The sequence below is a fragment of the Nematostella vectensis genome, chromosome 3 (assembly GCF_932526225.1).
Source record: "Nematostella vectensis chromosome 3, jaNemVect1.1, whole genome shotgun sequence".
Classification (NCBI taxonomy): Eukaryota; Metazoa; Cnidaria; class Anthozoa; order Actiniaria; family Edwardsiidae; genus Nematostella; species Nematostella vectensis.
In genome coordinates, this window is record NC_064036.1 from 843,126 (window position 1) to 855,700 (window position 12,575).

General features: G+C 41.4%; 1 protein-coding gene and 1 long non-coding RNA gene across 7 annotated transcripts; one reads left to right on the plus strand and one right to left on the minus strand.

The window, feature by feature from the left end:
* Window positions 1-593: 593 nt before the first annotated feature.
* Window positions 594-12,174, minus strand: LOC116621114 (dentin sialophosphoprotein). 5 transcript variants are annotated; one of them, XM_048725772.1, is made up of 12 exons: window positions 11,926-12,170; window positions 9,442-9,890; window positions 7,797-7,877; window positions 6,113-6,504; window positions 5,459-5,824; window positions 4,988-5,108; window positions 4,697-4,753; window positions 2,941-3,113; window positions 2,400-2,436; window positions 2,196-2,298; window positions 1,507-1,647; window positions 594-990 (listed from the first exon to the last, which is right to left on the minus strand). In XM_048725772.1, exons 2-12 carry the CDS (start codon window positions 9,755-9,757, stop codon window positions 771-773), a joined length of 2,007 nt encoding a protein of 668 aa, XP_048581729.1. In that variant the 5' UTR covers window positions 9,758-9,890; window positions 11,926-12,170; the 3' UTR covers window positions 594-770. The 5 variants fall into 5 exon arrangements, with proteins under 5 accessions (XP_048581729.1, XP_048581730.1, XP_048581733.1 ...); XM_048725774.1 differs by lacking the exon at window positions 594-990 and adding an exon at window positions 1,052-1,154 and having other exon boundaries at window positions 11,926-12,174; XM_048725773.1 differs by lacking the exon at window positions 4,697-4,753 and having other exon boundaries at window positions 11,926-12,171.
* Window positions 5,104-11,916, plus strand: LOC116621117. 2 transcript variants are annotated; one of them, XR_007307440.1, is made up of 3 exons: window positions 5,104-5,256; window positions 10,861-10,971; window positions 11,379-11,916. It is a non-coding gene; the product is annotated as an uncharacterized LOC116621117 (long non-coding RNA). The 2 variants fall into 2 exon arrangements; XR_004297327.2 differs by having other exon boundaries at window positions 10,861-11,916.
* Window positions 12,175-12,575: the final 401 nt, after the last annotated feature.

The window sequence follows — 12,575 nt, forward strand, 5'->3', positions numbered from 1 at the left end:
GGCTCGACCCGCCTCTTCTAGCAGACCTTGCACAGGCGTAGTATTATTCAGCCACGCCTGCTGTTGCTATATCCGAAACTCCCTGGGCTGCTCCGTGACTGATATAATTATCCGCAAAACCACTAACGAAAGGTTTATTCCTAGACTTGTCTCAACCACACGTGTTTACACTGTTGGAATTCACGGCTAATATTCACTGCAACAATGGGCATACAACTCAATTTAACGGGTGCATAGTTAATACAAACAATAATAAACAAGTGTACATACGTTCAGGGTGCCAATCCGGGGGATTTACAGCGTTCAACAACAAAAGAATTCGACAATTTCCACAAACATACCGAACTTTCCAAATAAACCTAGTTCAACTCCTTTCCAGCCCCCTGCGGGGCGCCCCAGGCAGAGTTAGGGGCCACGTGAATCTTGCGCGCAGGGAAAGCGTCACAACAACTGCTAAAGGATCCTCAAAGTCCCGAGTTTTTTGGGAAAGCTATAACAAGCATGCGAACACCCCAGCTTTTAACTTTATAACGGCATTTGAGAAGCCAAAAGTTTCGGTACCATTAGGGCCCCCACAAAGTTCTATAAACCACGACATTAGGTAAATTTTATTTTCATATTTTATAGAAACACACTCGAATTCAGTGCACTTAGATACATGATATAGATGAGAACCTAAATTTTACATTAATAATTATAATATAATTTTATTGATTTATTCATTTTTTTTATTGTTTTTTTATTTATTCACTTTTATGGAATTGCTATTATCAAAGTTTGACGACTTTGAATTGTTGTTGCTTGCGCTCACGTTCCGAATACTTCTGTAAGTTCTTCAGCCATCTCTGCGGGTCGCCCGCGAGGTATGTGTTTTTGATCACGTGATCTGTAGGCCCTGTCAGTTGACAAATGATGCTTAGCCTTGTGCCGACCTCCTCAGCCTCGTTTTCAGCAGGACAAAGAAGGATCCCGCAAGTGCGTGTGTCAAACCTGCAGGCAAAGAGAAGGGGTAAGAACAATAGCACAATAGAGAGCTTTGAACTGTAAGCAACCATGTGTGCGTGTGTCAAAACTGCAGGCAAAGAGAAGGGGTAAGAACAATAGCACAATAGAGAGCTTTGAACTGTAAGCAACCATGTGTGCGTGTGTCAAAACTGCAGGCGAAGAGAAGGCGTAAAAACAATAACACAACAGAGAGATTTGAACTGTAACCGAACTGTAAGCCTCGCTAAAACTAGGAGACATATCGAACGCGATGTAGCGTGCAACATGTCTCCTAAATGTTTTCTTGTTAAGCCAGGCCTATTTCCCACACCCATTAGAAATGCACAAGCCCCTGAACCTGTTGGTTCCCTTCTACATGCGCTGCTTGTCTTTCAACAACCCTTTTCTTTTCAATTACACACGTTATGATGACGATGGGGGGTGTCGATGACGAAACACTATACCAGCGAAACCAGACTATTTATATTGCTTGATCATGGCTAATATAATGTAATTCCTTACTCGAGTATTTTCGACTGGCGCTTGTCTTTAGGTGAACTGGGTTGTGTATTATGTCTTCTCCATGTCGTGATAAAGCTCGGATCATTTTTGTAATTCTTATCCCTGACTGCTAGCGTGAGGTCACATTTCTTGCTTAACGGGCTGAAATACAACAGAAATATTTTACTTATGATGGTGGTGACGATTATGATGATTATTCATGATGGTGACGATTATGATGATTATTCATGATGGTGGCGATTATGATGATTATTCATGATGTTAGATACAAATGATAACCATCATCGTCATCAGGCCCGTACCCAGGATTTTTTTGGGGGGGGGGGGGGGGGGTGGGTGGCGAAATCCGAAAATGTGGACGTAATTTTTCCGAGGGAGGGGGGGGGGGGGGGAGGAGTTAGGAGTTCTCTGATAAAAATCTAACCACCTCCGAAAGAACAATATTGTTTTATGCATTTTCAGCATTTCCACGTGACGTTATTGTCGGATTTGGCTACATACCAGAGTAATCTAGTTTATGATTCATAGGTTTGTATACAAATAGCACGGACTTTCGGCCGTTGTGTGTGTGTGTGGGGGGGTGCGTCCGCACTCCTAGCACCCCCCTGTCATCATTATAGCTAAATAACCGTGAATTTAGATGTTTGCTCGATGATCATATTAAAAATTCTGATACTTGTTTTTTTTACCAGTGAATCAGTTTTTCTGCCCCGTCTTTTTTAATGACTTCTATCTTGGAAAAGGTTTTGTCCCACACACGACGATAGTCCCAGTCCGAGATGAGTCGAACAGCTGCCGAACAGAAAAAGAGATCAGGACGAAAACTTGCCGATCACAGTCCGAAACAGAAATCCTTTACTGGATGCAAAATATTTAGTATGACTTCTACCTACCATCCTTGTAAGGAATTCTCATGAATGGCACAACAATCTAAAAACAGTAATATAATTTAGCAAATAATAAAAAATAATAAATGAATAAGTGAATGAGTGAATGAGTTAATGAATGAAGGAATGAATGATCGTCTAAATGTAATTTAATATCAAATACAATTTTTTTCGAGGTCCGGTATCCATCAAATCGCGCGCTCTGATTGGCTCTCGTGAGGTCCGGTATCCTACGATCCGGACCCCGCGATACCTGCCCGCTCACTCCCAAAGCCCGAAATAGTAAGTTGATTTTTAAAATGACCATCGAACGGTATTTCACGATACGGACCTCCCAGCTGGTAAATAACATATATATATATCTAACTTATTTTATTAGGGTTTTCGCACTAGCGGATCTAGGGGGGAGGGGGGGAGGGTGAGTGGGGAAAGGAGGGGATGATCGTATAATCACTTAGAAGCGAGCACCTGATTCGTCTAAATGCCTTAAAAGAAGCACTTGATTGGCCTTTGTGCCTTAGAAGGAGCATTTCATTGGATAACCTACCCTTGTTATCGTGCCCTCTTTCATTGGCTTGTACCAAACGTCATAGTCACGTGTTTTTTTCGTATTCGTCCACCACTCAGTGGGCTCCTCGTCCCAGGCCCTCAGTCTTTTGAAGTCCGACTCGCAAGGCAATCTGCCAGGTTCCCCTGCGTCTTGCTCATGATTTTTTTTTCCTGGAAAGGCAAAAAGCAGGCATCTTGTTGTCCGTTCTAGTGTGATCTTCGGCTTATATCAGGGCCTCCAGTTTTTACCTAAATATCAGGGATGCTTATACCTAAATATCAGGGATGCTTATACCTAAATATCAGGGATGCTTATACCTAAATATCAGGGATGCTTATACCTAAATATCAGGGATGCTTATACCAAAATGTCAGGGATGCTTATACCAAAATGTCAGGGATGCTTATACCTAAATGTCAGGGATGCTTATACCTAAATGTCAGGGATGCTTATACCTAAATGTCAGGGATGCTTATACCTAAATGTCAGGGATGCTTATACCTAAATGTCAGGGATGCTTATACCTAAATGTCAGGGATGCTTATACCTAAATGTCAGGGATGCTTATACCTAAATGTCAGGGATGCTTATACCTAAATGTCAGGGATGCTTATACCTAAATGTCAGGGATGCTTATACCTAAATGTCAGGGATGCTTATACCTAAATGTCAGGGATGCTTATACCTAAATATCAGGGATGCTTATACCTAAATGTCAGGGATGCTTATACCTAAATATCAGGGATGCTTATACCTAAATATCAGGGATGCTTATACCTAAATGTCAGGGATGCTTATACCTAAATGTCAGGGATGCTTATACCTAAATGTCAGGGATGCTTATACCTAAATGTCAGGGATGCTTATACCTAAATGTCAGGGATGCTTTTACCTAAATGTCAGGGATGCTTTTACCTAAATGTCAGGGATGCTTTTACCTAAATGTCAGGGATGCTTTTACCTAAATGTCAGGGATGCTTTTACCTAAATGTCAGGGATGCTTTTACCTAAATGTCAGGGATGCTTTTACCTAAATGTCAGGGATGCTTTTACCTAAATGTCAGGGATGCTTTTACCTAAATGTCAGGGATGCTTATACCTAAATGTCAGGGATGCTTATACCTAAATATCAGGGATGCTTATACCTAAATATCAGGGATGCTTATACCTAAATGTCAGGGATGCTTATACCTAAATATCAGGGATGCTTATACCTAAATATCAGGGATGCTTATACCTAAATATCAGGGATGCTTATACCTAAATATCAGGGATGCTTATACCTAAATATCAGGGATGCTTATACCTAAATATCAGGGATGCTTATACCTAAATATCAGGGATGCTTATACCTAAATGTCAGGGATGCTTATACCTAAATATCAGGGATGCTTATACCTAAATATCAGGGATGCTTATACCTAAATATCAGGGATGCTTATACCTAAATATCAGGGATGCTTATACCTAAATATCAGGGATGCTTATACCTAAATATCAGGGATGCTTATACCTAAATATCAGGGATGCTTATACCTAAATGTCAGGGATGCTTATACCTAAATATCAGGGATGCTTATACCTAAATATCAGGGATGCTTATACCTAAATATCAGGGATGCTTATACCTAAATATCAGGGATGCTTTTACCTAAATATCAGGGATGCTTAATGCTTTGGCTCCTTGCCCCCTTCGATATTTTTTTTTAAATAATATAAAAGACAAAAAATCAAATGGTAATAAACAGTTTACCTTGAGACTCAGCACCGCCAGTTTCTAAATTAGTGAGATTCGTGGAGTTGTTTTCGTCTGCAAGATAGAGGACAGCGGGTAACAGTATAACCTTTTAGAAATGCTCCTTTTATAAATATTCGTGCACAATTGCATAATGAACAATGGGAATACATTTTTCTCACACATACATGTGCATGCTCTGAGACTAGCTATTCTGCGCATGCTCTGAGACTAGCTATTCTGCGCATGCTCTGAGACTAGCTATTCTGCGCATGCTCTGAGACTAGCTATTCTGCGCATGCCCAGTACCTTGCTTATCCATGTCTTCCAATAGCTTGATGAAGTCAACCTCTTTTTCGACGTCAACCTTCCCATCCGTAGGCTCCACAGGCTCCTCGAGTATAGGCGAGCGGAGAGGGGACTTCTGGGACTATTTGAGCGGCACCAAGAATACGTGAGAAAACACAAACAATGACTTCATCACAGGGACTTCAGTCATGAGTCTAGCGTAGCACGTGGTTACAAGAGACGACCCTCAAGTTTTTGATGAAGTGTTCCTGAACTACTTTTAAATCGAGGTAAGTGCTATGGAAAGAGAGAAGTGAGGTTTTCTTATCTAAGAAAATAAACTATGGCGTGCACACTTCTCATTAAAGAACGCGTAGAAGTATAAGACCAAACTATGGTGTGCAAAGATGCCATTGAAGAACGTTACACATTATTTTAGGGAAAAGGGGGCTTATTTAATTTAAACATGTGAGGAATGTCATAAAACCGTACCGTGCGCTGTTTGTTTCCCACTGCAAACCATTCCTCAAAACTCGCATCGTCCAAATCGATCACCGCGTTCTCGGCATCAGACGGCTTCTTCTTGGCACTTACGAACACTTTTCGCTGTCTCTTCGGGACAGTCCGACACCTGACGTTGTCATCATCACCATCATTCGTTTGGTCACTGGTCTCATCTGAGGTATCAGAATCATCGTCGACATCATACGGGATTTCGTCCTCGTGTTTGTCGGTTGAATTGCTGCGCTCGCTAGACGCGCTTTGTTTTCGCGGCTTGTTCACAACCATCTCCGTGGAGATTGTGCACTTGACTTTACATCGCCTGGGGCTGGTTGGTTTATCCATCTCTGATAGCCACTAAAACCGATCAAATCAATGTAGATACGATTTCAAAGCATTTGCAAGAATTTTGTTTGATGGGTGGGGGGGGGGGGATTTTAATGTCATAAAGACATCATGTACCAACGCATTTTGTAAAAAAAAAACTTGCCCTTTTCATATCTTACTGCCTTTTTTTAGCAAAATCATACGCGGATAAAAATGTTTAATAAAACTTTAATGCAATTGGTCTGGAAGAAAAAAAATAACTCGGTCTGGAAGCAATAAAAAAAATACCTCAGCAAATTTTAGCTACGCTAAACTCACAGAGTCAGAATCCGAGTCTGTCGGGTGTCGCTGATTGGTTATCTCAGGCGTCGCCTCACTACTGCTTGAGCTTTCCCAACCACTCAGTGAGCTCGCGTTATTCCCGGCAGCTTTTACTTCATAACCGATAATTCGTCGTGTTTCGAAAAATTTCTGTTTCAGCGCTTCTATTCCATCTGAATGGCTATCCTTATTTTCTTTTCCGTTATTATATTGACTGTGATGACCGTTGATGTATTCGTTCTTTGTTCCGTTAGTGTATCGATCTTCTATTACGTCCAATATTCGATCGTCTTCGTCCTCCTCCTCGGGTCGGGCAAGTGGCGCCTTGGTTTCGTCTCCCTCCTCGGCTATTTGAGCCAACGGACCGTTATCGACTGATCGCCGTGGCTCTAGATAACAAGAATGCTAATCAGGTGCCTTTAATGACAGAAATATAATAAAAATAATCGCACTTCAATAAAAAAAAAAGAAACTGCAATAAACTAAATACGCAACCGGCTACAATAACTAATTATTAAGATTCTGCGGTCGGCAAAATCACAAAAGAGAGTTGTTAGTGTTTCTAGAGCATTAAACAACCTGACAACGACCTCCTTGCTTGAAGCCCTATTCTACCTGTATTTAACTTTACTTTAATAAGTCTAAGATGGCTAAACATTCATTCAGTTCTGTTTAGATTTGTGTAGTGCAACGTTACCGGACAAACGAAGTCGATTTCTGCCTCGTTTTTTGGAGTTAACCTCCATGTTCATGCCACGTCAACAATAGCAAGGTTCATCGCTGTGTTTTTGGAGTTGTAAATATCTCAAATTAATGCGTGGTTCCTCTCAAGTAACGATAGCAATAAACAAAAGGCCAGGGGGTCCAAGCGTGTTATCTCGCGTATCGTAAAATCAACACAAAAAAGCTTAAGAAAACCCTGCTCTTCCTGCCGGATCCAGCCACGCCGAGTCGAGTGCACAGCCCGATTTGTTATTGCAGTAAATTTATGCCAAATTTCGGAAAAAACAAATGGCTCCAGCATTGTCTAGACTAACAGAATAATCATATCATTTGCAAAGACATTGATGAACGGTCATTTATATTTTGAAAAGTCACAGGACTTTTTTAACGGATCGTATGAGCTTGGAAAATTTAATATGTTCAAAGCGCGTGTTTTGCGGGTGTTATCGTCGATTAGCGGGTAGCGTTATAGCGAGAGCTTTTCTGAAGAGAGATGTTATTGTTCCCCTTGGCTTGTTCTTAAGTGTGAATCTTTCAAAAAGCAATTAAAACTTTTGGTGGATTGTATTTGGTCCACGCAACACTATACAAAGCGGAAATAATATCAGACAAAACAAAAAGAGACAGTTACAAATTCGTTGGTTATGATATGAAGCTGTGGGAGGAACTCAAAACATCAAAAGAAAAATGACAAATTATAAACAATTTTTTGAGTGAAGTTTGACAAAAAAGCGGCACACTTGTTAGATTGAAATCGCAATGTTTCAAATAAGTATAGATTAGGTCTCAAAGCAAGATAACGCAACGAAGCTGTAGAAAACATCCTTAAGATTGATCTATATCAATTGAGCAAAAATATCGCCTTTAGAGGAATAAGCTGTCAATCACTTTAGATGACGTACCTGTTACGTACATCGCCTTTAAAGGAAAAAGCCGTCAATCATTTGAGATGACGTACCTGTTACCAAAAGATTACCCGGCAACGCGTGGCGCATTGAGTGCTTGTCTAGGAGAAACTTTCCCAAAAATAACCACGAATCTTGTAAAAAAAGAATTAGTTAGGAATGATAAAAAATATTAGACTTGCATACTTTTTTAGCGTAGTTAACTCATCTTTATAATAGTTTTTTTATATATATGCGCCAATGTTGGTTTATACTTGTTAATTATTTATTTAAACATTTAAATAGTGATACAAGAAATGCAGTTCATGGGATCTTTTGAGTAAGTACGCAGCTGCTTTGTCTCCTATTATCTTCAATCTGAAAAGGAGTTCTTTTGTCTCTATTCTTCTCGTTCTTTGTGTCGAGGTGCGGATATTGTTCATTTGCCCAATCAAATTGCAGCTTGTAAGAGCTGCGTACTGACCCGATCTTTTAAAGGGAGTTAATGTTATTTTTGCCCAGGCACTGCACACATCACCTAGTGTGTACATGACGAGCACTGCACACATCACCTAGTGTATAAATAACAAGCACTGCGCACATCACCTTATGTGTATACACTGCGCACATCACCTAGTGTGTAAATAACAAGCACTGCGCACATCACCTAGTGTGTATACGACGAGCACTGCGCACATCAACTAGAGTGTACATGACGAGGACTGCGCACATCACCTAGTGTGTACATGACAAGCACTGCGCACATCACCTAGTGTGTACATGACAAGCACTGCGCACATTACCTAGTGTGTACATGACAAGCACTGCGCACATTACCTAGTGTGTACATGACAAGCACTGCGCACATCACCTAGTGTGTACATGACAAGCACTGCGCACATCACCTAGTGTGTATACGACGAGCACGGCGCTCATCACCCTATGTGTATACACTGCGCACATCACCTAGTGTGTAAATAACAAGCACTGCGCACATCACCTAGTGTGTATACGACGAGCACTGCGCACATCAACTAGAGTGTACATGACGAGGACTGCGCACATCACCTAGTGTGTATACGACGAGCACGGCGCTCATCACCTTATGTGTATACACTGCGCACATCACCTAGTGTGTAAATAACAAGCACTGCGCACATCACCTAGTGTGTATACGACGAGCACTGCGCACATCAACTAGAGTGTACATGACGAGGACTGCGCACATCACCTAGTGTGTATACGACGAGCACTGCGCACATCAACTAGTGTGTACATGCCGAGCACTGCGCACACCTAGTGTGTACATGCCGAGCACTGCGCACATCACCTAGTGTGTACATGACGAGGACTGCGCACATCACCTAGTGTGTACATGACGAGGACTGCGCACATCACCTATTGTGTACATGACAAGCACTGCGCACATCACCTAGTGTGTACATGCCGAGCATTGCGCACATCACCTAGTGTGTACATGCCGAGCACTGCGCACATCACCTAGTGTGTACATGACAAGCACTGCGCACATCACCAAGTGTGTACATGCCGAGCACTGCGCACATTACCTAGTGTGTACATGGCGAGCACTGCGCACATCACCTAGTGTGTACATGACAAGCACTGCGCACATCACCTAGTGTGTACACATGAGATCAAGGCGCACATCAATCAAAGATAGCGCGGGTAGTAACTCCGAAGCGCCTTGTAGCAACTTACCACCATTGTGCTCCGTATTCTTGTCAGGAAAGCGAGTAAATAATCTGTCGTAATCTCTTTCAACCTCATCCCTCTTTTTCAATTCAACGCTTATTTCTGCTTTATCTATTGGTGCATTACTTTTCACTTTCTCAAATTCTAGGTTACTTTCTCCGTGAACCGTCTTGTTATTTTCATATTTTGTCTCGATTTCTTCCTTTGTTTGCATCTCATCTTCTTTGCGTGTGAGAAATCGTTTCATTCGTCCCCAAAATGTGTTTTGTTCTTCTTGCTCTCCTACAGTCTCACTCGACAGTCCCTCGTTTTTCTCAGTCATCGCGAGTTAATGTTTTAACACCTTTTACAGTTTAGTCTACACCACAGTGTTTACTTTTAAGGCTTTACGATTGCTTTAGATTTGGTTTAACGTTAACGTTTATGTGGTAAGTTTTATTTAACTCAGTGGACCTCTGAAATTGAAAAACAGAAAAAAGGAAATGTTACTTGGGTACGCAAAAGAGACTTTTAAAAGGTATCAAGAGCCAAGGTTTGACACCGATATGCTTTTTGGGGGGGGGAATATTTAAGGATAGAGATTTGATTTGAGAGAAAAAATATATAAATTTTTCTTCGATATTTAGAAGATTTTCTCCGGAAATCGAAATAAATTATGAAGGATATTAATCCAACTTGGTCTTCGGGATGCAGTTCGCCCTCCATAACCCAAATGAACTGAATGATGGCTGACAGAGGCGGGGCCGTTATGTTATGAACTACACCCCTGGCATGACCTTGCGTGGCTAGCCCCTTGCGTGGCTAGCCCCTTGCGTGACTAGCCCCTTGCGTGGCTAGCCCCTTGCGTGGCTAGCCCCTTGCGTGACTAGCCCCTTGCGTGGCTAGCCCCTTGCGTGACTAGCCCCTTGCGTGGCTAGCCCCTTGCGTGACTAGCCCCTTGCGTGACGGTGTGCTATGGAATACCTCTGGTCAGTGCCACTTGAGTTAGTTGATTTATTTCTAGAAATTTGTCATGATGAAATTTGAACGATCTCAAGCCAAAATAGAATATAGCACGGATTGTGTACAAATTATGTTGTATAAAACAGCTCAGTGTTTCGTAACTATATGGTGTTTCTGACAAAAAATTACTGAAATAAAATAACAATAGCTACCTGTAGATCACATAAAAACATGCTACAAAATAGCTGATCACATACAAATCACAAACAAATGCAAAAATCTAATGACTTTTTAAAGTGTTTCGTTTGAGGATTAGATAACAATATCTTGTTTCAAACACAAGTGATTAGCAAATATGGAGTACAAAACGCGACCAAATCATTTCTGCGACGGGGCTCTTTTTCTAGAACGGCATATATCTGAGCTCATAAAAAGCGCTGTAAATCAAGTCATTGCGCGTAAATCAAGTCATTGTTGTTTCAGAGTGGGGATGTAGAGCGTAAAGCAGGGCACAAATGCCGCCGTGTACTATGACAGCAATGTCAAGCCTGTGACAGAAGGTGCTGGGAGACGCAAGCGCAGAGTGACACAAGGGTACATTCCATCTGTTTTTACACTGCAGGGGCAAACATGAATTCGTGACCCTTCAAAAACATCACTGATCACGACCACTTTGATAAGGGAAACCTATTGCCAAATAATCACTTCATGGAACTCAAAAAAGTCACCCTCTCTGCTAACAGATTAAAGGCCTAATTGTGGTAACTGATGATATTCAGGGGCAAATGTCTGCCCACGAAAGTGTGTATCCCTTATCAGCTGCAAGATCTGCGCGCCAGTTTTTGTATCAAATTCACGACTATTATTATTATCATTATTTTATTATTAGCATCGAATCACAGGCTGGATGCTCGTTTAATCAGGAAACTCTTGAAAGGAATACTGGCATAGGTATTTACAAATATTGTGTCTTGACTTTAGTTTATATTTTTTGTTTGCAGAAGGAAGAATAAATGTTGTTCTTGTTCCTTGATAGCCTCTCTGCTCAGCGTGTGATGGTCAAATGACTATTTTGTTACTTGGTGATATTGGCCCCGCATGTAAAATCTCCATAATGGTTGAAATACATCAGGCTTTCAATTGCTTACTTCAAGCCATAAACTGTTATTAATAGTGAATATTAAATCAACATAGATTACTATTTGTATTTTGTGAGGCTCGTGCTGAAAAGACTGTTGTACAATAAAAGCGTGCGATAGGGCATGGTGGAACATAAATAGCAACGTGATGTTAACGTGGCGAGTATGTGAATATACAGCAGAACTTTTTTAGCTTTGCTGTGAACACATGGACACCCTTAATGACAGAGACTAGGCAGGAAGCTTGGACTTGTAGAAAGGCTGAACTTCGGGGCGCAACCACTATGAGAACAGAGCTAGCTATTGTAAATAAGATAACATTCTTTCTGCATTGAAATAGAAAGGTCGATTTTTAACATCAAATGCTGTGACACTAAACTCTAATAAACACGACAAGAAACACGCTTACCTCTATTGACAACAACAGCAGAGACAGAGAGAGGTGTGCGCCCTCAAATCACAGATTGCTATCGTCACACAATTGCTGCCTTCTCCGTCACCTGTTTCTCGGCAAAGAGCGCTCACAGATCTCTACGGCTGCTTACTCTCTTCGTGGTCTCGCTATTCAGTGCAACAAAGCACGTAAACAGCACACAGCGGTGATCAATCGTTCCTTGCGTTCCTTTGAGCGCCCGCACGCTATGCAATTAGCGGTTCTATATTGTTGTGTTGATTCCACTAGCTCACGTGGCAGTGTGCGGGTACGCGCGCATTGAGTACTGGAAGTTATTGCTGGCGTTAAGATTGAGTGCGTCTAGTAGGTTCCTGATTGAGAGGTTTTTGAAGACGTGAATGAGTTTGTTTCTACGAAAAAAAATAATAAGGCTATCGTTGTTCTGTGTAGGAAGAGAGAGGTGAGGAGGTATAAACAATGCTGTGTTCATATACCGAACACGGGCTCGTTTAGGGCCGTAGGGGATTTTTAACAAATGAGTTTGTACTGGTTATTATTCAACGACGACGGCAGAAAACAATGGAATTTGATTTATAATTGAATAGCAGCACGTGAAAATGCGTTCTGTCTGATAAATTTCAGACGTTTTCCACCCAAATTCTACT